At 45.3% G+C, this 27,178-nt stretch overlaps 2 protein-coding genes across 2 annotated transcripts in view; both read left to right on the top strand.

The window, feature by feature from the left end:
* The window catches only part of PDE11A (phosphodiesterase 11A), a 135,584-nt gene extending 126,530 nt beyond the window's left edge, over positions 1 to 9,054 (top strand). Inside the window, exon 20 of the mRNA XM_086750719.1 lies at positions 3,794 to 9,054. Coding sequence (XP_086606845.1) covers positions 3,794 to 3,955 — 162 coding nt within the window. The 3' untranslated portion in view covers positions 3,956 to 9,054. The remainder of the gene's footprint in view (positions 1 to 3,793) is intronic.
* A 1,149-nt stretch (positions 9,055 to 10,203) lies between these two features.
* Positions 10,204 to 12,610, top strand: LOC104475311 (intraflagellar transport protein 70B). The gene has a single exon (XM_010120464.2). The coding sequence runs from the start codon at positions 10,225 to 10,227 to the stop codon at positions 12,223 to 12,225; it is 2,001 nt and encodes a 666-aa protein (XP_010118766.2). The 5' UTR covers positions 10,204 to 10,224; the 3' UTR covers positions 12,226 to 12,610.
* Positions 12,611 to 27,178: the final 14,568 nt, after the last annotated feature.

Below are 27,178 nucleotides of genomic sequence, written 5' to 3'. Positions count from 1 at the left end.
CTGCAGACTTACCTGGCTTTTCCTGATACCAGAGGCCAGCATGACTGCTCTTCCAGCACCCCATGTCACTCTACGATTAAAAACAGTTTTTACAGCAAAGGGGCTGAAGTGGGAAAGGTCGCCAATCCAGTACCTACTGCTGTGTAGCAAGGCAGCTGAATTACAGTGTTAGGACTGCAAATGGGCACTGAGGTCCCAGGTGAGAGAGAGAGGAACTCCCCCAGGTGAGGGCTTCCCTCGCCCCCTGAGGAAACAAGCATTTCTGGAGCAATGACTTTATGTGGTGGTACCTCATGTCAGACAGCTGTTGAAGACCAAGCCTCTTCCTGCTAAAGCAAATAATAAAATAGGGGTTAAGAAGATAGATACCAAATGAGACAGGTCACTAGCAAAGCCGCTCATACAAGACGTGCATCAAAAATGAGCAGTGGCATGGAGGCACAGTACATCAAGTTGTTCTCATGCAATAAAATGGAAAGTAAAAAGTGCAGCCAGGAGGTAGAAAACCCTGACTAGGCTACAGCCAAATAAACTTAAATAGCTTTGGGAATAAATTGGTGGTTTAATCCGGATCAGGAACAGGTGCTATGAATGTAATTCAGTAAATGGTCGAGCGCCTGCCAGAAGGGAGAAAAATGTGTTGCTTTTGAGATAATTTCCCAGAAGCTTCATAAAAGAAAATTGATTACTGGAGTTTAATAATTAAAACAGGGCCAGATATATAGTAATCAAATGAGTTTTTAATTACATCTCCAGCAGAAATAAAATCCAACTTGTGTACTTGTACCAGAGAAGTCCTAGTGAAATGCTTGGGTGGCTGGAAAAAAATAAAATAAAAGCTAATTTCTATAGGAATTATAGTAGTTGGTTTAATTAAAAGACTAGATCAGAATGAGAGAGTCCCAAAGTGAAAGGATGCTAAATACAGAAGCAGTGGTTTAAACATCAAATCAATGTCTGAATAAAGACATTTTATGGACCAAGTGCAAAATTTGCACTGTCAAGTATCCCTAATCTAAATTAATGGGTAACAAATTAAAGTTTCTTAAAATTACTCTATATATTTTATAAGAATTTCATAGAATTAATTGCTTTTGCTATGGTAAAACTGAATATTAAAGACATGGTTTATTCTTTCTTAAATACTCCTTTTAATTTATTCCATCAAAGTTAATGTTCTTAGTTAGCCACTCCTGTTATTTATACCTGGTAACCTCTGTTGCACCCAGGTTATTACATTCTGTAATATGCACTGAGGTATATATTTCTAAGAAATATATATATTTCCTTTTGGATTCAAAATGCGTTTACAGCTTATAAAATACATCAATTACAGTAGAACTCTGTGGGTGCTTCTTGAATCTACTTGGGTTTCTGGTCTCTGCTGTAGTTGATGCGAAGCTAATTGATCTGAGCAGCTCAAGCACTCGCAGTCCTCCAGGCACTGTAGGTGAGAGGGCTGTCTCCTACCAGAAGAGCATGGCATATGCCTGGCCTGGGGGGACAGCACCGCGGTAGGCCATGCCCAGACCTCTGTGTTTGCTCCCTGGCACTAGGATTGAAAACATCATGGTCTCGTGGTCAGTCTGGGCAACAAAACAGTACGGAAAGGATGCAGACATAGCCTAGAGCTGCACATACTGAGAGACAGTCCACTGTCCCAGTGAGCTCCTTCTCCGCTGCGTTGCCTGTAGCAGATATAGGTTGCTGGTATAGCATTTATGACAGGAACAGCCTGTACTGCATTTTGCTCTTACAGATCCTGGGGCTGATGGGGTGTGAATGCAGAATGCCATCTTTATGCCTAGAGGTGTTTGAAATACACTGATTTTTCAAACACTGACTTGGTTTTGTTGGGTTTTTTTTAATCTAAAGTGTATATTGGAAAAATACTTCATGAAAACTTTTTCAAGATTTAAGAAATACCAGCAAGCTTAACTGCCAGTGGATGGATACTGGCTTTGCGCAGAAAGGATTTGATAAGTTGTTGTCCAGAGTTGGATATCTAATGTGTTACCTCTAGACACCGAGTTGGCAGTGGTAATGCAGGTGCTAATGACAGCGACAGTGAGCTTTTCAGGTGTTTTCAGGTGTTTAGGATGTATTATTGCCCCTCTGTTTTGGACTCTGTCAAATCAGGTTTGGAGAATACAAAATGGTCTGAAATAAAGAGCTAAAAATGGAGAGCTCTGAGGCACAGTGATGGGAATATAATAAATCCATTCTATCAAATGAGTGACCGTCACCAGCGAGCAATACTGTACGTGGCAGAGACTGCAGTAAACTCTGCCTCTTACGCCAGGCCTAAGATTGCAGGATTATCTGCCCAGTTTATGCCATATTCTAAGGAGATAATTTAAAGCGGATTTGCTTGCGAGTTCTACACAAATCAGCTACTTACTCATGGCATGATTTTTCAGAAGTGCTGAGCATTCATATTTCCTACTGAAGTCAACTGAAATTTCAAGTTTTCATCACATCTTAAAATCAGGCCATTAACCCTTAATTATCATATAATAGCTCAATTAAAAAATCTACCAAGACTTACTTCAGTAGCTAACCAAGCTCCCATGGCTTGCAGACTAGCTATAAAAAAATCCAGTTCTTTAGTGGTGTCTGGGCTCTGGGGACCATTTAAAGTGGTTGCTGTTAACCCTGCTATGCAAAGCAAATAATGAAAGTTATCAACTGCAAAGGTACCTTCTTCCCCTTTCCCTTCTTTTCCTTATAATTTTCTGCACTATTAGAAAAACTACTTTTGCTGTCTTCTCTGTCATTATTTCTTTTATCTTACACCAACCCTTTATTTCAAATGACAAATGTATACTTTCCATGGTATCAGAGAAAGCATGATACCCAGCTCTTAGCAAAACCTTCTAATCAAAGGTTTTTGCTTCTTGCTAATCAAAAAAAAAAAAAAGCTGTAAAAGAGTAATACTCCTCTGTCCTAAAAGAGCACATTACTTGACCGCTTGGAAGGGAACTGGTTAACCCTTTCTTCACATCTGACTGCTGCTGTTAATCAGCTTCTGTCTTTAATGCAGGGACCAAACACGTGAAGCACTTGTGGTCTTTCCACATAAGCATTTGATACTAAAGGGGATGGTAACATAAATTTCCAGCAAAGATGTGCAGGGATTATATAATTTGGGGGCTGATTCAAAGCCAGCTGAAACAAGATAAAAGATTCTTACTGGCTTCTGTGAGCTTTGCACTGGGCATGTAGAAAAGAGGTGATTTCAGTGCAATCTAAAAATAAAACTATTTTTTTTCTTTATTTTGAGGACACAGAAATTTATTTTTTGCCAGCTTTGGAAAGCACAGTACAGTTGTGGTTTACTCATCTATAGGAAATAAGAATCTACCACTAGGGAGAACCTGAAGGTTATTTCAGCTTTGTCCAACTTGTCATCCAACCAGTGGACCTCCTGCTCACGGGTGTCAGCAACCAGATAGCCTCAGGCTCTCGGGGGATGCATCAAAAGGACTGTCTTTAAGGATTACAAGATGCTAAAGTAGTTGAGCAGCAACTCTGCCACCTTATGTGCTTTTTTGACATTTTTGGTGGCTTATTTAAAGCCTCAGGTAAAGCGAGTCAGACAGAGATCTCAATGGGAAGGACAAGCTTTACCTACACAGGAGTTTACAGCTGGGGGCAAGGAAGGTGGGGACATGGTGCAGATTAAACTCTTTTTACCTTGTTACTCCCTGGACTGTCTGTCAAAGGAGTGGAAATATTGTCAATATTTTTCCTCTCATCCTCTTTTTTTTTTTTTTTTAAATCTTCTTCCAGTGTCTAGTGAAGCTGAATGTGAAACTGAAGCCTATGCTGGACTCCGTGGCAGTAAATAGAGGTAAATGGGAGGAGCTGCACCAAAAAAGACTTCCTTCTCAGGCGGCATCCTCGTCCTCCTTTTCCTCTAGCTTTACCATGTCTCTCAAAGACATAAATTAAGCCTGCAAATGTCAGTGTCACTTTACGATAAGAGCTGTCTGAAAGGTTTTCATAAGCTTAGGCCCACCATTTTTTTATTGAATGCTTTCACAGACATGCTTAATTGATTGGATATTATCTTGACGGCAGCATAGTTTGCTTTTACTAGGAGGCTTAGCGGGACTGAAAGGAAGGCCTGCGGTGAGATTGCACTGGAGCAGCATGGAAGACTTAGCACAAGAAGCATTCATTCAGCTCCACTACATTTCAACTGCTGCTGTAAAAATCTCTAAAGCTGACAACAGACTGAAATATAAGAACTTACAGCTTAATAAAATTAATAATACAGAGCAGAACTGGGATGCAAGCTGGTCAATTCATATGCAAGGAGCTGCAGGAAAACAGAATAGTATGTAATTACATTGTTGTTTTGCATCTCTTCAGTACATGTTATGAATCAATTATGCCTGCTTTTGTGATGTTCCTCTCTCACTCTTCCCTCCTCTTGTATGCCTGAATGTTCTCAAAAGCCTGCTTTGTATTCTAAAGAAGTATTTTTTTACAACAAAGCTTCTTAGTGATTGATCAGGGCCTTTAGAATTGCCTACCTTTGCTACATTTAAAAACAAACTTTATTATCTTTAAAACGCCAACCTGTCCCTGCTTCCCTGAGAAATTCATATTAAGAATGCAGTACATTTCTCAGCAAGAGGAAGTTTGCATAAAAGCAAAATATTGCATGGTAATTTTAGAGGTGGGTTTTTTTTTTTTTACTTTAAAAGAAATGCTCTAACACATTCATTTTTTTTAATTACAGTGTCCCCTAAGGAAAATATTAATGGGCTTTAATGAAAATAGAATACAATAGAAAAGGAAATCTGTTGCCTTGTGCTTCAGGTTTATATTACATTGATAAGTGGACCATGGATAAGCTGTTCTAGTATAATTTCTAGTTGAAATTAATACTTTTAAATGGTGGAGAGGAAGATTATCATCATACTGGACTGACTACCTCTTACTTCTCTTGCAGTTCTTTCAGTACAATTTGAGATGCTGTTGTTACAGCTAGCACAGTACTAATCAAGGCTCACATGTAGACATCTGTCGCAGAGGTGTTCATAAAAATCTAATCAAACATGATAAGTTGCAAAAGCAAACGTGTCTAGTTCTGTGTGATGGTGCCAGTTTTGCCTGGAAATTGGTCTCTTTCTATTAGTGTAAAGACCACTATGTAGCAAAACCATGATTTGTGATTTGAGGGTGCTTTCTCGGCTGCATGACCGGACACAAGAGGAGTCATGTTGCAGTGCTTACGATTTCTCATTCATAGGGGAAAAAAAGCCTTTGTACTCCATGAAAAATGGGATTCTAAATACAGGGTTGTCTGGCAGCAGAAATTAAAGCTGAATTCAGCTTAGTTTTACACCTGTGCCAAACTCCATTTAGTTCAGTGGAATTACCTTGAACAGGCACCAACTTAATGGAAATCAGAACCTGGCCCAGCTGACCAGATGCTAAAAAGAGCTTTCCTCCTTTCTAAGGAAAGTGAGTCATTGGTGCCTTTAAAAAGCTGACTACATCTGTCTGACAATCAAACAGAAACAACAAATCTGCTGATCACTTCTTTAAAAAAAAAACACAACAAAACAAAAATCCTCTGTGCTACTAATCATGTGCGCAGGAGAATAGCTGGAAATTTCAGTACCATTGTAAGCCAATCCGTTAGTACCTAACGGAACCACATCGCTTTCTGTAGCAGAAAGAATCAGGGAAGGAGCAGAAATGCAGACTGCACAGCAGCGAATAGGTGCACCAAACGGAAATGTTTCTGCTATTATTTTACCACTTCTTTCCTCCCTGAATAAAGACAGATGCAGGATAGTAAGCAGCAAGCCATACAAAACTTACAACGTGTACCTTATGGGAGAAAGAGATACTAGGAACTGACACAGTACTGCTGGAATTCAGTTTCCTGAATTTTGATATTGCATATTGCTAAGTATAACATAATTTATAGCACATACCCTACAGCTTCCCCCAAGGTTGAGTCTCCCCTCATTTCCTCTCCTTTTTATTGGCTTCAGTGCGCTGTTGCCCATGGCAACACCCACCGGCAGGGATGGGGATTCAGCACCATCGCAACCTGATACACAGCTGAAGCTCTAACAATGTCAACCATCAATCAAGTGACTGTTTGTAATTGCCTCCATCTATTTCTCCTGTCTTTCGGTATCTTTGCTATTGTGGGTCAAAATTCAGAAACTGCTGACTAATGTTATGGTTCTGTTCCTCCATCACAAGGAAGAAAATGAGGGAGCGTGGCTAGATCTTTATCAAATTGTTCTCAGGCAAAACAAAGCACCCTACTGAAACAAGGGGGGCACCGTAGTGCATCTCGGACCACCATTTGGTCTCTGAAAGCGATACAGCGCAATCTTAAAAAAAAGCAACCAACCAACCAAAAAATCTTACACTATTTTTTTTTTAACACTTAGCTTAGGAATCAGCAAAAGGCTTGCATTTTTGAGAGAAGGAGAAGATTCTTTGTGGAAGCACACAGTACAGTAAAGAAACATATTCCAAGTTTCTTGTATTTTAAGATGGTGGAAAACACTTTTTAGCTTGTGGTTACAAGCTTGATAGATAGAAATTGTATCTGCTTTCCATTATTTGTGACAGGGAAGCATTTTCCCAGTATTTCAGTCCACTTTGCCAAACTCTCCCAAGATATACAAGGGAAAGATGACTGTGTAGGTTATTAAATCGGCATTCTCTCTCTTTTCCTTGTTTCCCTGCCCATTGCAAAAGGAGAGATTAAAACCCAATGAAATCAGCTTAGTTCTGCGAGTGTATATAAAACACAGGTCCACAAGAGGCAAGGATGAATTAGAGGGCATGTGAGAGGATGGCAAACCCACCATTACCCAGGACTGTGCTAGTAAAGTGCTGCTTGGCCTTTCTCTGGAGATGCCCAATACATCTGGTCTGCCTCAGCAACAGACAAGTCATCCCTTATTTGCCCTAGCTCTTAGGGGAAATTTGGCCTTCAAGGAGGACTCTAGTGTTTATAATTCCAGTGCTAAAATGTGGGGAGCACATGGACCACCAGTAGGGTCACAGGGGCTTCATTCTCCCCTGAAGTTGCTTCAAGCTGGTTTAACTGCAATGCCTTTTTCTCTAGATATCCTACTGACAAGTGCTAACTGTAGCCTGAATTCAGTTAGGTTTCTTGTCTCATGAATTATAGAGCATGAGGTCTCACAGGAGCCAGGAGAAGACCTGGGTCTTCATCCCCATCCTCAAAGATAATTCAGACCATGCAGTAATTCCATGCAAGACTCGTGCCTGTGAGAGTGCTTACCAAAATCAACCTTTCGTCACCAAAACAAAACAAAACAAAACAAACATAAATGTGTGTAGGTTAATCAGGAAGGAGCCTGGCGTTCAAATCCTACTTGATTTGGAGCAGGCTTTTGAACTGTGGGTGCACCTTCTCCACCAGCCTGTGGGGAGTCACAAGAGCAGGCTTGTCTCCTGCCCTCCTGACGAAGCCCTTTACATGTGCTCAGCAAGGAGATGGGACGCTCGCTAGCTGCAGCCCCAATTTCTGCTTCACTCCTGGAGATGCACAGGGCAGACAGGCTTTGGTGGAAGCGCGCAGGAGGGGCTCGTATGTACATCTTCCTGGATTAAAGCCCTCCCGTGCAATGTGACACTGTGACCCCACCAGAGAACCGAACACTGTTCAAGGCAAGGAGCACCTGGGGTAGGGGCTCTCCTGTGGCTTAGACAGAAGAATGGTTCCCCACCTCCTGAGAATAAGACGTCCAAGAGGTGTCTTTGGCCACAGTTTGAGTAGTAAAATCTGACAATTTCCTCTAAAAGTGCCCCACCATTTTGCCTTTCTCCCAGCCTGGGACCTACAGGCAAAACAGAACAGCTGAGATGTAGACATCTGCTTCTGTCAGGACACAGTTTCGCTCCTGCCCCAAAGTGGAATCACACAAGGCTAGACACCAGTAGCTCAGAGAACTTTAAATGGGATGCCTCATGTGACAACTAGACACTGAACTCCCCGTGTGGCTCTGTCACAGCCCACAATCTGCAGGGCCAGGGATCTTGCTGAGAAGGTCGTTAGTGTGTTTTGCCCCCTGCAGAAAATAGCCATAGAGTAGACGAGTATGTTTCATTTTAGCTCAGGTATTCCTTCAGATGGTGTCCTCAGTAGAGCAGCCGCATTTTTCTAGACTGGTGACCTTGCTAATTGCTCCTTCTTAGAGTGCACTGCAATCTCATAATGTGCCTGTAGTTATCAACAAAGCCAATACTAGTAGTCACAAACTATTTTTGAAAACTGCAACCAGCAGTGCCTAACATAATTTGTAATATTTAGACTAATTAATCCTAGCAGAAAAACAGGAGTGTTTCAGTCTACAAGTCAACTATTTATTTTCCCTTCATAAAATTAAAACAATTTTAGTTACTGATAGATCGTTTATGCATTGAGTGAAATTTTAGAACAGGTTTATTTCAAGGTTATGCAAAACATATTAACAGACGCTTCCAATGCTTAGAGTGTTCTGGGCAAGAAAATGCAGAGCAAGCAGCTTTTTATTGGCGTTTTCAAGGAAATGGAAGATTTGAGTAAAATCATTTGAATGGTTTCTAACATAACAATGAAGTAGGAGTTATAAATCAACTGAAATGAGAGACTCCAGAGAATTCCGTCACTTGAATGTGCCAATATTGGAATACATACTATATATTGCTTGTTACCTTTTCTTTCTTGGATCACTTTGTATTTAATTACCAATTTATAAGCATGTTGGCCACTGCATCTCACAGTTGTGTGGGGAATACCACTATAAGCTTTGAACCTTTGCCTATGGGAAACAACTGACACAGGTACGCAATTACTGTGTGTATGTTCTAATGCAAGTGAATCCTACAGACTTTCAAAATGTGTTAACTTTAGACTTTTGTGTTTTAAGACCATTGCCCTGATTGTTTTGCTTTAGTAGATCAAACAATGCAGATTCAGCTTTTTAAAGCATGTTTTTGAAATTAACAATTTGGTTTTATTGGTCTCTCTAAAAAAATAATAAATAATTTTAAAGGTTTGCTGTGATTTTTTTTTTAAATATCATTTTTCTTTGAGAACACTTTGTTGGGATGACTCAGAGGTGCATCTAGTGGTTACTGAATCACACAAATAGAGGAGCATGAAAACACATGCGACTGAGCAGCCCAGGTACAATTTTTGAAACACGACCCTGCAGCACTCGTTGCTGGGAGCAAACCTGACTTCACTGGGTGCACTTGGCATTAGTCTGGAATGACCAGAAACCTGGCCGGCGACCCTAACAGAGCTATCTACACGTACAGAAATCACCCAGATGGTACAGCCTGTCATACTGGATGTGTCATTGTTCAGTAGACGTACTGTGGGTAGGAAATAATGTATCCCTCCAAATACCAATTACGTTGTTGAAGTAGTTAGAGAGAAGTGGGCTATCTTTTCTTCTACGTTTTTAAATCAGCAGGAAAGCTGGCAGATTGCGCTAAGGTACAAACATCCTTCCACTGGCTGTGACAAACTTTGGCTCTTCAGAGGCTGTAAAGGGGATGTTTCATGATCAAAAAGCCCGACACCTACAGAACACTGGCCTGCGTTCCAGGACTGCGTGTTCAGCTTAGGGCTGGCTTTCACGCTACCGCTTGCTGGTTAACAGAATTTCAAGTCCATTATGCAAGTTTTAGAAATAAATTGCAGGAGTTGAAAAAAAAAATGAGTGAAGTCATTTTGATATTACTGTTCTTTCCAGCTGCCTGAGTTACTGAAGAGGGGGAAACAGCCAGGTCTAGGCCATGTTTTCAGGAGAAGCAGCCTGCTTGCCCCTGTCTGGAACCGTCACGAGGCACCCCGTTTCACTACTCGGGAGAAAAAAGCACGAAAGGGAACAGAAAATGGCAGGCAAACACAGCGGACAGGGGTCCAGCCCCTATCTGCACCACGGCGGCTGGATCAAGCCGGCCGCGCCGCCATCCCCTCCCTCCGCCACCCGCGCTCGGCTCTGGGCCCAGCACCGGGCGCCGCAACAGCCCGCCGGGCCAGCGGGACCCGAGGGGCGGAGGGCAGGCGACGACAACCGGCTTCCGCTTCCGGGGGAGGCCCTGGGCTTCCGGAAGGTCCTGGGCTGCACTTCCGCTCCGGCGGCAGGCGTTGCCATGGCAGCGAGGGGCCCGGCTTCCGGTTCCTCCGTGGCGGGGCCGTTGCCGTGACAGCGGCGATGGAGGCCGCGCCGGTGCCCGACGGGCAGTACACGGCCGTCGTCTACCGGCTGATCGGCGGCGGGCGGTACGGGGAGGCGGTGTCGCTGCTGAGCCGCGAGCTGCAGAGGAGCAGCCGCTCCCGGGGCGGCCTCTCGCTGCTGGGCTACTGCCACTACCAGCTGCAGGACTTCGCGGCGGCCGCCGAGTGCTACGAGCAGCTGGTGGCGCTGCACCCCGAGCTGGACGCCTACCGGCTCTACCAGGCGCAGGCCCTCTACAAGGCCGGGCTCTACGCCGAGGCTCTGCGGGCCGCCGGCCCGCTGCTGGACCTCCCCGCCTACCAAGGCCGGGCCCTGCGCCTCCAGGCAGCCATCCACTATGCCCAGGGCGACCTCCCGGCGGCCAAGAGCCTGGTGGAGGAGGCGCTGGCCGCTGCCGCGGAGGGCGGCCCCGGAGCAGGCGAGGACCCCTCGGAGCGGGCCGATGCCGAGATCAACCTGGGTTGCCTGCTGTACCGGCAGGGGCGGCACGAAGAGGCCAGCAGCAAGTTTGCCGGCGCCATGCAAGTGTTGGGTTACTGCCCCGAGCTGTCCTACAACATGGCGCTGTGCTGCTACGTGGCCAAGCAGTACGTCCCTGCCCTCAAACACATCTCCGATATCATAGAGCGTGGCATCCACCAGTACCCAGAGCTCAGCGTGGGCATGACCACGGAGGGCATCGATGTCCGCAGTGTAGGCAACACTCTGCTGCTGCACCGCACAGCCCTGGTGGAGGCCTTCAACCTCAAGGCGGCCATTGAGTACCAACTGCACAACCTGAAAGCAGCCCAGGAGGCGCTCACAGATATGCCGCCGAGGGCTGAAGAGGAGCTGGATCCGGTCACGCTGCACAACCAAGCACTAATGAACATGGACAGCCAGCCCACTGAAGGGTTTGAGAAACTGCAGTTTCTTCTGCTGCAGAACCCCTGTCCGCCAGAAACTTTTGGGAACTTGCTACTCCTCTATTGCAAGCATCAGTACTACGACCTGGCAGCTGATGTGCTGGCAGAGAATGCCCACCTGACCTACAAACTGCTCACACCTTACTTGTACAACTTCTTGGATGCCATTATTACTTGTCAGACTGCTCCTGAGGAGGCCTTCCACAAGCTAGATGATTCAGCAGGGACGCTGACTGAGCAGCTGAGAAAACTCACAAAGCAGGTAAAGGAAGCTAGGCAAAATTGGGATGAAGAAGCTGTAAAAAAGGCAGTTAATGAGTATGATGAGACTCTGGATAAATACGTGCCTGTCTTGATGGCCCAGGCAAAGATCTACTGGGACATGAAGAACTACACAATGGTAGAAAAGATTTTCCGCAAATCAGTGGAGTTCTGTAATGAACACGAGGTATGGAAGCTCAATGTGGCTCACGTGCTCTTCATGCAGGAGAACAAGTACAAAGAGGCTATTGGCTTCTACGAGCCAATAGTTAAAAAGCACTATGACAACATTCTCCACGTCAGTGCCATCGTGTTAGCTAACCTCTGTGTGTCCTACATCCTGACAAGTCAGAATGAAGATGCAGAGGAACTGATGAGGAAGATCGAGAAGGGAGAAGAGCAGCTGTCCTATGATAATCCTGATAAAAATACCTACCATCTTTGCATTGTCAATCTAGTCATTGGAACCCTCTACTGCGTGAAGGGGAACTATGACTTCGGTATTTCAAGGGTCATTAAAAGCCTGGAGCCATATAACAAAAAACTGAGCACTGATACATGGTATTACGCCAAACGGTGTTTCCTGTCCTTGCTGGAGAACATGTCCAAGCACATGATCATGCTCCGTGACAGCGTTATTCAAGAGTGCATTCAGTTTCTGAAGCAGTGTGAGCTGCATGGAAGAAACATCCCAGCTGTCATTGAGCAACCCCTTGAAGAGAAGAGGATGCACAGTGGGAAGAATACAGTTACCTACGAAGCCAGGCTTTTGAGGGCACTGATGTATGAGATCATTGGGTGGATGGCATAAATGGTGTTCCTGTACAGTAGAAATGAGAACTTTGTGTCTGTTCTGTTCTTATGCTTGTGAGGCTCACTCTGGTAGTCCAGAGTGGTATGGACTTTAAAGATTTTGCCCTGCATTTTAACAACATTCAGTGGAAAATAGAATATTTGCATCAAATTAACATCCACCAAGTACCTAGGGGCCTTCTCAGTAATCTGTCATGTTAAATACACTTTAAGATCTGTTGACCAAGAAGTTCATTGCAGAAATATCATAGAGGTTTTGCCTATACATTTTATCCTTCTGAAATTTTGACCAAGTTTCTTTTCATTGGTTGACAGTTGAAAATAATTTGTTAATCTCTTCTAGCGCAGAAACTGAAGAAACAGTTTTAATTCTCTAATCTGTACCTGTGTGTGAAATGTTTCTTTCTTCTGCTTTTTCCAAGGTGTTTTTAATATATTACAGACCATATTGATAGGATATTCAAGCACCAAAAATGGCTTTATAGTAAAAAAAACAGTCCTACAAACATTAACTTTGCTTTTTGCTAACTCAGTAGTAACACACAAGTGTTGTGGCAAATTGTATGCCTAACACAGGGACTAGGAGTGTATTCCAAGAAGGACCTATTAGGATGGTACCTCAGTTTAGGTCTACCCTTGCAGTAAAGTTCGTTATGACTGGACGTAATTGGTTTCAGAGGCACTGCCTGTCAGCTTCCGCGACCCCCAGAGTCCCCGTGCCTGCACTATCTGAGCTGTTGCTCTGCAAACCTGTTTGGTAGCAAGTCCTCACTTAGTAACACAGTCCTCTGTTTGCAGCCTGGCCTGTCCCTTTAATCCAGATACCATTCTTAGAATATAACAGTCTCTGAAGAGACCTTGTGAATGTGAAATTATATTATTTTCCATATTTCTCAAAAAGCACGTCATGTGAGCCCTACAACTTCTACCCCTAGACAGACCCCGAGTCTGCTTCTCGGTTTCCTCCTTGTGTTACTGCTCCTGCCGTTCCTGTTAACGCCTTTGTGAAACCCTTTTTATTTGCTTAATTCCTTTAGTTAGCATCTCCATCACACTGGCATCAGACAGGGTATTTTCTCAACAGTCTTCCTATACTTCTTCAATCACATTACGTGTTCCACAGCAAAGTGAGACCAAACTACCTTTCAGTGTTTTTATGCAGTCTGGTCTGCTCTCCTTTTTGTGTTACTCTGCCTTCTGAAGCAATGCGTGACCCAAAGGTTTTCAAATGAGGATCAAAGATCCGTGGCTTTAACTCATTTGCTTACCTTTGATACTGGCTCCCTGAAGAGCTGTCATGGGGGAATTTTGGAATCAGGCTGCATGTCCCTCAACATCCAGTTTCTATGCTGTGGTTTACCTGGAAAGAAAGAGGATAGCATTTTTGAAAGTTGCTTTACTATAAAGGAATAGAATGCTTAATCCTTCCAGAGAGGTAATGTATATAGGGATTGCTCATCTGCTGGGAGAGAAACCTGTCAGGGCTGAGCATATCCTCTGTAGCTAAAGGAAACAGCTGCGCATTAGGTAACATTACAGTTTACCCAAAACATCCTATAACAGTAAAATAAAATCAAATTTAACAGTGTCAAGAATGGGAAAGTGTTCTAGAGAGCAGGCAGGAGATGCAGCAAAGTGTCCTAGAGAGGCCTCCATAGCTCATTACGAGTCCATAAAGCCCCCGATTATGGTGATATTAAACATTTTCCACAAGTGCTTCCCCACGAGGAGACCCGTGATTTCAAATCTTGTTCACCTCCATGAAGCACAGCAGCAGGCTGTAAAGTATGTTTCTAATTTATAGTGGAATTGTATTACATATTATGCAGCATAAACAGCATGACCTTTAAAAAAAAAGTTTTTAAAAGTCACACCACATAATGGCATCTGAAGTGCAGTAACCGGCAATGACTTGGGGAACATCAGCCCTTTATTTAGTAGTCGTCACGTGTATTCCGTGAAAGTCAGTGGACATTTTTTAAAAATTCACTTTGCAGATTTGTGCCTGTGCAAATGTTGAATGCCCTCTAACGGGGAGCAATTTAGAGACCTTTCCATGGCTGACTGTTCGGTGATGCTCACATGCTCTAGCAGTTTCCGCACAACTGGTGCATGACTTTCATTAGGGCGCTGCAGCCAGGATTAGCCGCACTAAGCGCTTCATCTCTTCTGCTCTTTCCACAGCTATACAGGGGTCCATTGCGAATAAGCAGAGGTGACAGGGTCAGCCAGCTCTGGCACGTGCTCACCAATCCAGCCAGCCTCCAGGGAAGGTACAGGGCCCTTGGCCACAGGGTGGGAAGGGAGAACAGCCACGTGCCTCACAGGCAAAAAAAATTCCCATAAAAGGACATGGAGGCATGCAAGATGTGGCTTTTTAAGAAGATACGCCTAGAATTTGCTTCACCCTGTTGCAACATCTCAGACATACAAAAAAAACAGTGGAGAAGCCTGGGGAAAATATCAATAGCAGCATTTTCCCTGTTCTTCCCTTTTCCTTCTCTGTTTTTGTCTGCTTCTCTTTCCTCCCAGAGTACACTGCGCACCCAGACAACCCAAGGTTTCTGAGCAGGTTAGATGATGCTGAACACCATGACCCCAATGTGGAGCGGCCTTTGCTGCTGAAAGGAGAGGGGGAGGCAGCAGAGCTGAGACTTAACAGGAGGAGACCTGAGACAGGCACTTCCTCCTCTGCTGCATCAATGGATGCTTTTGCCGGAGTCTCCTCCCCATCCCAGCAGTATTTTCCACCCTGTCCACCACAGCAACAGCCACCCAACCTTCCCCCGGCCGTGGGTCCCAGGGTCATGCTGCTGTCACCTTTTGCAGTGTAAGTGCGTCGCTTCCTCCAGTAGCAAGCATGCATTTATAGCATCTCCCAACAGCAAAGCACTTTGGTCATGAAAAATATATAAATGTTACAACCAGTTTTATTACCATCTTTATATTGTGTTTAATGTTATCACGATGTGACTTACACACAAAATACATTTTTAAAGGAAAGCACATACATTTTTATTTGGAGAAAAGGGAGGACACCAAGTAATGGTTTATGGTCCTTAGAAATATAGTAAAATCCACCTAAATTAACGTCCTAAGCCAGCACAGTTGTTCTTTTGTGCACAACCAAAAATCACTGTTTTCATTCAGAAGAGTGCAAACAGAAAACACTACTGAGAAACAGCTGACCGCATTCCCAGGGAGCTGCAGAGGGCAAACAGCTTCAGATAAGCACGGATTCCTAAGCAAGAGCCTCGGCTTTTTTTGACGGGAGCAAGGAGAAATAAACCCTCAGCCCTCTGTCACTGCAACAGTATCTGAAAGATGAGCAGCACGAGATGCCTCACACACACGACCGCTTGTACCAAGGCCAATCTCTAGAATTTTGTTTGAACTAATAGCCTCTTTTGTACCTTGTCCTTGCAGTGCGTCCTGTGGGATGTTCTTGTCCTCAAACCCTACAAGGCCTTACCACCCCTGGTGCAGGTGACAAGCTGTATTGTACTGCAGCGGGCAGATCTTTTTTCCCAATTACCCTTGCAGTAATTACAGCACACATTGCACAAGCAAAGGCCTCGAACTGCCATTCTGCCAGCAGCTCGCCTGCAGTGGCGGGTGGAGCAGGGGAGGCACGAAGGCCCTCAGATGTGATTTACTTCATGCCCCAGCTTGAATCCCCTTGGTGCTCAAATCTCTGTAATTAATCAAATGTCTGCTGACACCATCAGCAGAGCAGAGGTAGTGGATGCCAGAGACACTCATGATCAGCTCCACAGTCAAAGCTGACCAAAAAAAAATCAGAAATCAAGGAGTGGTTGACTTTACAGTAAGACAGGTATGGTAGATGAGGCAAAAGAGTCGTCTTGTACAATTCTGGCAGGAGCATGATTAGAGTCTTCCTTAGGGAAGTCGGGGTGTTTCTACTGGGTAAGCAAGCCCCATTAGAAGATGGACAAGGAGAGGGACATTATTTCTCTAAAAATGGTGACGTTACATACAGGAATAAAAGCTGATTTTGGCAGCCCATTCCACAATATCTTACTTAAAACATCCTATTTTACATGCCTGAGTTCAAAACTTTCACACATTGGCTTTAACCTCCAGCAAAGGCAGCAGAGTCTGGCCCTGACTGATGGTTTGCAGATTCAGGGCACCAGTGTTGCTGTGTGGGTTGAAAGATAAGCACTGAAAGATCCATCTTCTCCTCTGCCCCAGGCTTCTCTTCCTTTATCTCCTTTTAGCCTTTCAGCAAACAAAACATTCTCTGAATTTTGGCCTCTGCTAAGTCCTGCTGTCTTCTTAAGGAATGAACACGCCTCTTCTTCACATCATGTCACAGATGTGGATACCATCAGGTTTACCAAGAACTAATCCACAAACCAAATTTCCTGCAAAAGCATCTTTTAGTGCAAAGAGCTAAAGGAGGATGGTAAAACACCGCCTTCTTTCAGAAGCACAGCAAGGGGCACCTCTAGACTTTCCTTGCACACCCACCACATTTAAATGGCAGCCTTCACTAGAGGAAGCTTCAGCGAGGTGCAGCTCGTGCCTGCTGAAACCCTAATGCACCGCGGCAGGGCACGCCATGCTGATGGCCATGCGGTGCGTACCTTTGGCAGTGCCTGCACGAGGTGCCACATCAGCTTTCATGAACCACAGGCTGGCCTTTTTGAAAAGGCACACACAGCTTTGTCACTCTGCAGTGGTATGGAGACAATGAAAGCCGGTAGCAGCAGAAATGAACCCGGCTGGTGTCCTAGGGGGTAGTGGGGAGGGTGTACACAAGTGTGGAAATGGTGAAAAGTGAGTTCGTGTTAAAATCCTCCCACCTTCAGTCAGTGTGCTGCTAATCAGTAATATAAGGACATCCAAGTGTGCATACAGTCTGGGAAACACTGCCAAGAAATACTGAGACATAACTGATACCACAAATAGCTGTTTTGCAGTCCTCTGCATCTCGTTTGGACAGTGCGAGCTACCTATGACTCTCAAATAAACATTTTCTAAATAAAGTAAAAGAGGCTTTCAGTCCTGACAAACTTTTAGGCTTTACTTTCAGCAAAACAACTCTTTTTGGCTGACACTTTTCCATTAAGTAGAGAAATTGAGACATTTGGCCGCATTTTCCAAAGAACCTTTTGATTAGCATCATTTTCCTAGACCTTGCCTGAATTTAAACTAATAAAGCCCGCTCATACTGCAGAGCTTGCCAAATCCAACAGCTTCAGCCCAGAATGTTTCTATTTTGGGGGCTCTTCCCCTAAATTCAGTATGGTTTATAGCCGATTCTGAAGCCCAGGGAAACCAATAAAAAAGTTCCCATTGATTTCAATGAGCTTTAAATTGGCACCTTAGAAAATATCCATTTTCACAGACTGCTATTTCAAGCCATCTAAGAGCAGCTTCTTGAAAGTACTGAAATGCCACAACACAAGTCAAATTCAGTGACAAAACCCCTCATTTTCTCCCACTTAAAATACTGCTTAGAAAACAACTAACCCCATGTTTCCCATGGTGCAACTGCTGCACGTTAAGAAAACATCATGGTTGCACAATGAGCAGTAGACATCGGCAGGGGACCCTGATCCTCCAACCTGGACCCAGCCACGGGCAGCCCACGCAGCCCGCCGTGGCCCTGAGCACAGGGCTGAGGACTCCTGTCCATGCAGCATAGGATTAACCCTACAGCCCCAGCCCTGGGAGACACCCTCATCCCGACGGACACCCTTCTCCAAACTGCTGGGAGAGGGAAATAAAAAACACGAGTCTCACATTTTCTTCTGGAACATGGGAATCATCACTTTTATACTTCCCGGGGTGAATTTACACACTGGCTCTGAACAGTCCGAGCTTCTCTGCAGTGCTTTTGTCCTCTGCTGCACACGGTCATCCTCTTCTCTGTGTTCCTTGCTGCTTACCTTCTCCTTCCCCCCAACTCTGCCTCTAGGACCCTTGCCATCCTGTGTCACGAGCAGGGAACAGGTTGACTAACAGCTTTTTATGAGTCGGTTTTATTTTATAGCCCTCTTTCCCGTGGGAGAGGGCAGGAGGAGTTGGCTAACACTCAGATCCTGTTGGGCTGAACTGTTTTCTAACTGCCGTCTTCCAGATTAAAATTAACACAGCTCAGATTTTTCTGAACTGCATTTCTCCGGTGCCTCAGTGAGCTCTTTGTGTCCTCCTCCACTGATTCACGGCCGCTCAAACAGCCAGCAAACAGAGACGCGAGAGCTCTGACATGGCGTATCTGATGTTCTTGCTCTGTCAATAGTATTTATCGCTGCGGCTCCCGTGCGGAGCGGGAGGGCCTGCTCCTCCATCAGAGCCGAGGAACGGGGGTCTCAGAGCACACACAAATCCTTCACTCTTCCCTGCAGAGCAGGTCAACCCACATCATTTTTAAAAAAAAAAAAAAAAAAAAAAAAAAAGGAGCCACATCTTCCGACGGCTGTCACCCCATTGCTACCTCAGCCGCCTCGAGGGCGCGGGGATCCCCACGCCAGCACCCCCCACTCAGCTGGCCGGGGGTGCGAGGCGGGCGTGGAGACGGCTCCATCAGGAACCGATGCATCAGAGCGGCATCGCTCTTCTCCGCGGCGGCCCTCGCCTTTGTGTCACCTTCAGGGAGCGGGGCCGGGCGGCTGCTGCAGTGCCCCAGCCGTGCTACAGAGGGTGCTGCTACCCCAGGTTTGAGCAGGCCGGCAGGAGGGAGCCGAGCAGGGGCGGTGGGAGGCAGCAGGCTAGAGGGCAGCCCCTGCCCGAAAGCGACCGCGGCTCGCCGAGGTGCAGGCGTTGGCTCCTGGCTCTGCAGGGGCTGCCGCTGTCTCTGCGCTCAGGGGGAGCGAGGCCGCGCACGGGCTCCCAGCATCGCGGCCAGCTGCGGCGGGGGAATGCAGCAGTTTTGGGTACCAGTGCTATCACCCCCAGAGGTGCAGGTGATGCTGTGCACCCCTGTGATCTCCTGCACCCCTCTGTGTCACCCTTACATGGATTGCACCTTGTACATGCGCGCAAAGAGGCATAGGTCTGACCTAACCCCAGGCACAACTCTGGCTCCACCGGAGCGTCTCTAGACTTGTGCTGGTTTCACCGTAGGGAGCGTTTGTTTCCACGCATGGCAGCACCTCCCCAGCAGTCCCTAAGGAACACTCACAATCGTGTGTGGGAGAGGAATGTTCCTGCAGAGATAGGGAGCAGCCACAGCGTTTCCCAGCATAACGACTGGCACCTTTTCTGCTGCACTTAAAAGCCTCTTGGCCTGCTCCAGCCCCAAAATCACGTCAGGGCTTCGGGAGACATGAAACGGTAGTAACAAGAGTTAATAGCAATGCAACAGTCAACAAAATAGAAAGCTGTTAGAGCGGGACGGGTGATTCGAGAAGGGAGATGCGGGAGCCCTGCCCTCAGCCTTTGTGCTGGGTCCAGGGCAGAAAGCGCAGAGATGCCTCCCCGATCTTGTGAAATGCCTGCCAGTGCACGTGGGTAATGTACTGTGAAATTCTTGTGACTTGCTACATTATAAAGCTGGTTATAGGAGAATTTAATAAAAAAGGAAATCAGTTTATCTCTTTCTGGTAATTTCTCTATGGCTTTAGGGTCTCATTCTGGCTTCCGCTGCTTGCTTGGAGAGGTGATCCTAATATTCAGTGCAAAAACTACAGATTCCCTAAAGGGAACTTGGAAGAAATTCTCTGCTTCAAATTCAAACCTGACAGTACATATCACATCAGGGGATCCCTTTTATCAGCACAATATTCAGAAGGGATAAATGATTTACTCACATAATCTCTTAAACCTTTCACTTGCAGAGCCTAAGATAGAATTTATAGCATTTTTATCATTTGGACCTAAAAAAAAAAAAAAATCCCAGTAAAATTCCTCTTTGAAATCTGAAACCCTACTCATTGATTTTTTTCTAGCTGATGGAATTTCAAAAGAACATGTTCTTCAGTGATGAAGTAACAGCAGGCCTTTGGCTTTGGCGTTTTCTCATGTTAGAAGTCAGATAATTCCTCCCCAGGCAGACGCGTCAAATAGATGCCGCCTGTCTTTTGCATTTGAAAACACTGAGGATGTGTATTAACCTCTTATAATTTAAGACTGTACCATATTTTGTGGAATTTATTTCTCTAATTTCTGTGTGCTAAATAGATGTATATTTACACCAGAAACCTAAGCAACTAGTGCTTTCATTTTGAGTTTTAACCTAAGTAACCAGCTTTGCCTTCAGGGTGATGGGGAAGGTAACCTACGTGACAACACTTGCTTAATATTCCTGCCATGTAACTTACTCTAAACCAAAAGTGGGCTGTGACATTTTATTTTCCTTCCTAAAACATTTTTCCCTGTCTGCTATGTTCTGTTGTTATCTGACGAAAAAACAAGCTCGTCTGAGTCCAGGTTTTGCTTATCCTGTGGTATCAACAGAGTAGTATAACTTTTTGTTTGTTTGTTTTTCTAAAGATATTATTGAATTAAACTAGGGGAAATGCGCCCAGTTATGAGAATGCAAAACAGATTCGCATTTCCTGGCACTCTCGCTTTGTTTATTGTTTGAATCCAAAACCATCAGGTGTTAACCTGGGGTGAGAAGTAGTACAAAGAAATATGTAACAATGCTAATAATTGTTTCTTCATTTGAATTTAAGGTGGTGTCAGAGGCAGGAGGCAGAATGAGCACAACTAGCGCTAAATTATGCTTGCACTTACCCAGTGCGAACCCCAGTACTTCCATCCAATTCAGCAAAACACTGTCTGATTTACACCAGCATAAGCGACAGTAGGATTTGGCCCTGCGGAGCAGGCTCTGTAAGGTCAGATCCTCCACGGGTATAAGTTACCGTGGCTCAGTTTGCATTTGTAGTGCCAAATTTACTTCTTTCCATTTAGTATGTAGCCCAAGGTCAAGTTAAGAAAATATTTCACTGTCATAATTATTCCCATGAAATCCAGAGCACTTTGTATTTGGCAGCCAATGTCATTCCCCATGCCTTAAGAAGCTGGCATTAATTTCCTGACACTGAACAAAGACAGATTCACTTGCACATTTTCCTGACTGCCATTTTCTTCACCTCCTGTGTTTGAATCCTTGCAATCTGATGCAGTCCTGGAGGAGCCTTCCTGGATGCCACTGCAGCACTAACAATAACCACATCTCGATTTAATGAGGATTTGTGCCAGATTTCATTCAGCAGGACTTTTACCTTCAACCTGGGGAGTAAGCCTGGCGATGCTGCCTCCGGAGAGCTCTTTGCTCCTGCATTTTCTCCCTGAGAGCCTGCCTGTCCTCATTAGAGAGCAGAGGTGGGGATGTCACAGGTGGGTCATTTCAAGCCTGTCACCGTGTGTCAGTAACCCTGCCGTGTGGTTGTGCAGCCCTCAGGACCAGCTTAGTGCTTCTGACACAGATCCTCTGGCACCTTCCCTCTCCGAGCATCCTGCTTACGCAGCAGAGCGCAGCACAGAGCTTCCCAGGGAGGAACGCTGCACCGTTTCTCCTGTCTGAAACGAAACTCAGGCTGGAGGAGCCAAGCAGGAGCACTGGCAGCAGTGAGGGTATGGTGTGGGATAAAGACCCTCGGTGGGCGAATTGGCACAGGACAGGACATCCAGTAGAGGCACTAGAGGAAGCCTGGGCTCCCTGGGGTGGGAGCTGCTGTTGGGGGGGGTCAGGGTGGGGCTCGGGGAAGGCTGCAGGGGAGCCAGGACATGCTCCTGTGCCTCTGAAGGACCCGGCCACAGCTCTGCCTGCAAATGCAGTTGCTGGCAGCCACCTCCTTTCTTCTTCACAGAAAAGGAAATATTTCAGTCCATGACACGTAGCTAATATCCTCAGCTGATGTTGGCTTGCCTGGCTTCCCTGAAGCAATGAATATTTATACTAGCTAAGAACCAACATGCATTTCATATCCTTCCAATTATTTCTCACAGCTATTTGGTTTTGTTTTCCCATAACACTCAGTAGGCCGAGTGCCTTTTTCATGCAACATGGTCAGTTTTCACTGTAATTTTTTCCCCTGTAGGTTTGTTCATAATTACACATCTGGAATTCCCATCACAACTTCACACTAATTTAAACTGGGCAGTGGCAAAATTACCTAAAGTGCATTTGCCTCACTCTGATAAACAAAAAATCCCAACCAACTCCCCCAAAATGTCAAAAAAAAAAAAAAGAATATATTCAGGTCAGATAATTCTACACATCCCTGGCAACAACACGGGCAGGAAAATGGTGGTGCAGACCCTCCCACACCCTGGCCAGCACTGCAGGATTTCAGTAAAATTTCCCATTTTTCAGGATATTAAGTTTGACTGCAAGGAAACCCAGACATCATGTAATCTCACTCCAGCATTGGAGCGGAGCTAATAAAGATGCATAAAACATGCCATAGCCTGGTAGCTTGCTCAGAGGCACATGTTTACATTTCAAAATGAAGACAAGTACAGCGTGGGTGCGACTGGGACAGAAAGAGCAAGGGAGGAAGATTAAACTATAGCATAAGGAGGCACAGCCGGTTGGGAAAATACAAATTTTAATGAGCAGGGAAGGCCAAATGTGACTCGGGTTTTGATCACATGCTGGCTGTACAGATGCTTGGCCACTGCTGTGCGCTGTGCTCCCCTCTGCTCTTTCAGCCCCGAATGTGGCCCCTTCATGGCCTGGGATGCCCGTGGGGGCTGCCCTGGGGTGGGGGGAATGGCCCCCAGCACAGCAGGCAGCAGCTCTTCTCCTGTCCCCTGGGGATGGGGAAGCAGGACCTGAACCATGCAGGAGTTAAGGCTGGGCCCTGAGTGTATAAATGGCTTACAATGATCTTTGCACCCCCTCTGACATTCCTCTCTGACACAATGACATAGGTGAAGTAACTGCAGATGAAGCAACAGAGCCCCTCAGGCCAAGATCTGCATGGCATGTAGGCACCTGAGCCATGCCATTTGAACAAGATGTTCCCAAACACCTTTGTGAATCCATGCCTTAGGATATGGCGTGCTGAGACACCACCTGAAAGCACACACCTGCACCAGGGGTACATCGCTGCTATTGCAAGGTTGCTGGCCAGGCTACAGCTCCTGGGGCCAAACAGCAGCATCCTGACCCCCACCGAGCAGGCACACCTTCATCTCCTGCTTTGGGCCTCAGAAATTGGATGCTGAGCTCGGTGGGCTGTTGGCAACACTTTTAAAGTGGCTTGGTTTATTGTCCGTCTGAAACCCTCTCTTTTCTTCCATGCTTTGATTGTGGGTTTAAAACCAGGTGCTGTCATGAAACATGAATCAAGGGTTGTTTATTCCTACACCAGTTCTGCCGTTGTACACAGTGCTGGGGTCGAGCTCACCAGATCCGCGACCATCAGACGTGGCAGCAAAGCACTGAGGCAAAACGCAGGGGCCACGAGAAGAGGAGATGAGGTTTCCATTGCACTGTCTAAGCTTACGGCACACAGGGAGAGCACTTTATTACGTGTTCAGGAAGCATAAGAAGGTCTTGTCACACAGCTTGGGTGGACATCTGGATCTGAGATGGGACTGTACGCGAGAGCCAACACCCTCCAGGTGCAGGCCAGCAGAACAGACAGAGGGATGAGCGGAGAGCAAGCCGGCGGGACAAAGTCCAGAGCACAGTTCAGCCGCTCCCAGTGGACACCGGAGCCCTGGGATTTCCCTCGACTTTGGCAATGTTTTGCCATGTCAGGGCAGCCTCCCATACATATCTGGCCTCAGCAACATTTTAGCTGCTTTTGGAGGGCTGATCTCTTTAACTGGGATAACTTTCATCACGCAGCAATGACGCCCGCCTCAGTTTTTATAGGGGTGTTACAGCAGAAGTCGACAAAGGTGTTGGGAAACCTGATGATTTTAACAGAGTTTTGCAAGTTTCTTACCCCAGGGCAGGTTTTACATATTCTGGGCTCATTTACAGTAAATAAATTTGTTTTCCCCTACTTGCCCCTTTCCTGTGTCGTTCCCTTTGAAGATGCATCCCTGTACTCTGTCACTGATAGGAGCCGCTTGTGTCTCCCCTCTCCAGGAGGAGATTCACAGCTGGACACAGGCAATGATTTGCTGGCTTAGATGGGAAAAACGGCTGCAGAGTGTATAATTCAGCTCTGAATCATGATGTCCTAAGGATTTAGCAAGGAAATCTATCGACATGAGCATTCAGGAGTTAAAACCATGTTGTGGGGGCTGGCTGGTGATTTTGCAGAGCTGCTTGCGGGAGCTGGGGTGAGGGGAATCCCCCTGGTGATTTGTAGTTTTGGAGGAGGAGGACTGGAGCTGCTGAACTGCCAGGAATTTGATTTCTGGCCACAGCTGTTTATTCCATCTCGCACTGTTCCCCTCGCAAGACAAACCGCGCCTCCTGAAGAGGCTACAACACACACTGCTTATTTTTACCACATCGCAGAAACATCTGACTTGGCTCTCCCGCTGTATCTTTAATGCTTGCCAATTCTAACACCTCAGATATAAAACTTTCAGACCATCCTCTGCCTAGCTTTTGCTTTTCCATTTGATTTTCCCTAGCAACAGGATGTGCCCTGAAGCATTTCTGACGAGAGCGACTCTCATTCCGACAAATGAGAAGACCTTGGCTCTGTATGATATATGCCCTAGTTAAAGTAAACAATAACATTCATATTTTCCTGCAGGCCTCACCAGAGCACTGGTCAACCATTCAGTAAGAGGCCCATATTTCTTACCGCAATTTATGGCCTTGAGACGGACAGGAGCTAATGTAAATGTCCTGAGCTTTTGTGAGGGATGGTGCGGGGCACATAATGGCTTTGTAGTTACCTATGCTGAGCAGATACACAGCTCACTGATCTGTTAAGCACTTCTGAGATCATGCAGTGTGTGAAAAAAATACTATGCACTTGTAAATGTCAAGAGGAGTTACTGGTATTTATAGAAAAGAAACTGTTTTACTATTTCCAGTTCTGTGGAGCAAATATGCTGTATACTTTAGGGTTCAGCTCCAGCAGCTCAGTAGTTTCCGTGCGGATCAGTTTTTTAAGGTCATAAATTGATTGAGATGACCCCGGCAATTCAGCACCGCGCCTGGGTCTTTTCAAACCCAAGGAAAGGCAAGTGACATTTAAGGGTAGGAAAGAAAGCAAAGCAAAGGGAATGAGGGGGGTTGCAATATGATAATAAGAACAAAGCATATGCATTTCACCAGTTGGATTTCATAAAGAGCTCAATCTTGCAAGGTCTCTTTTGCAAGATACGCCTGGGCGTATTCATTTGTATGTTAGCCCTGAACACCAAACAACTCGCTAACACAGAACCAAGTCAAGCAAGAAAAGGAAGGATCAAGTCTGACAATAAACATGTGTTCTGGAAATTGTGAGTCCCTAATTTAATGCAGCACAGGGAAGGCTTTGCATTTTAATTTATCAGTTTCTTTTTAATTGACCAGATTAATTATTTCCACCTTGCCATTTGGCAGGTAGGTCACTGTTCCTTTTCACAGCATTAATGAACTAATTCCGTTTTTCCCCTTGTAATTAAAAGTGCAAGTTATAGAGATCACATTTATAAATTGGCTTGGTGCACAATAAAATTTACTCTTTATTAAATAACATAATTTCCCATGCCAAAAGGGATTTATTTTCTTTGCATTTCTCCACCAGCAAAGACATGACAAGAAAATATCCTCTCAACGCTGCACTTCTCAATCAGTAATAAAAATGGGTAAAATAAGATTACCGGCTAACTCCTGAACACCCACAGGTCTCCCATGGGCACACCAAGCTCAACTACAAATGTGAAAGCAATTGAAAGTTTCACAGTATCAATGTTTTATGCTCTAATTAAGGTCTCTGGTGATCAGGTCAAAAGGCAAGAGTTGGGAGTGTCCTGCTACGTGAGCTGAGGAGGATGCGCTGCAGCTGGCCCATTAGCTTTAGCTGCTGGCTTTAAGAGAGGCTGGAGGAACATAAAGACTTGCTCGTTGCAACCAACACAAGTCAGACTCACTGGGGTGGGCCGATTTGGGGTCTGCTGCACTTTCAAAAGCTCATCTTAATTCTTAACTTGCCTTCTCAAATTGCTGTGTTTATATGCAAGCTTTTCCTGCCCTTAAATGCCATTGTCCAGTGAATTTATGCAATGGCACCTGATTCAGGTAGAGGCTGGATCTCATTTGTTGTAGTGGCTAGATACACACGGGATAAGATGTGAAAACTGGAATTGTAACAAGAAGAGGAAGCATCTGGGAGTTTTGTACAGGAATGGGGCTGGACAGATACTACAAACAATTATCTGAAAACATTATTGTGTATTTCTAATGAATGCGCTACCGTCAGGCTGAAGGCCCTTTCATGTTCGGAATGTTGGGCACGTAACACGTTCGGATGTTATGAGTAGTGAATTTAGTTGTCTAAAAGACAGCTAGAAATTGCATTTCAGAGTCAAGTCCACAGGTATACATCATATCAACACCCCTCCCCACCAATTTAAAATCCTCTCATGTATGTGCCGGCACTGAATATATTGTATTTGTTCAGTCAGAGACTGGGCAAAAAAAACAACTGTTCTTCACCATTCTCAGCCAAGTAATGTATTTGATTTTTTTTTTTTTTTTTTTTAAGATGTACATGATCTAGCTGCATGGTAAAAACCAAACCAAAACTATTTTGAATACATTCATGTGTTTCAAGAGTGAGGAATAACATTATGTCTATTTGTGTGCTCTTGTGCACGTGAGAAAGGCAGAGTCTTTTAAACATGTTTTCTTACCAAATCACTTGCTTTCTCTAGTGGTCAGGGTAGCTACCACAGTGCTTGGACAGGCAGTACAGAGTGAAGGAAAATTGTACAGATGGCAGAGAAAAAAGGGGAACCGAAGGGACAGGAGAAGGTCAGGGGGTGCTGGAGGGAGTTAGAAACTAGGGTACTAGTGCTGCCCTAGGAAAATAAGTATCCCAGTCACCAGAATTACAGCTGCC

This window comes from Chlamydotis macqueenii, chromosome 6, assembly GCF_036417535.1.
Source record: "Chlamydotis macqueenii isolate bChlMac1 chromosome 6, bChlMac1.mat, whole genome shotgun sequence".
Classification (NCBI taxonomy): domain Eukaryota; kingdom Metazoa; phylum Chordata; class Aves; order Otidiformes; family Otididae; genus Chlamydotis; species Chlamydotis macqueenii.
The sequence above is the reverse complement of the archived record's forward strand: the minus strand, read 5'-3'. Positions and strand labels throughout refer to the sequence as shown.

What these genes read in the sequence shown, in the direction of transcription:
- LOC104475311 (XM_010120464.2), top strand. Translation starts at nt 10,225, where the DNA reads ATGGAGGCCGCGCCGGTGCCCGACGGGCAGTACACGGCCGTCGTCTAC.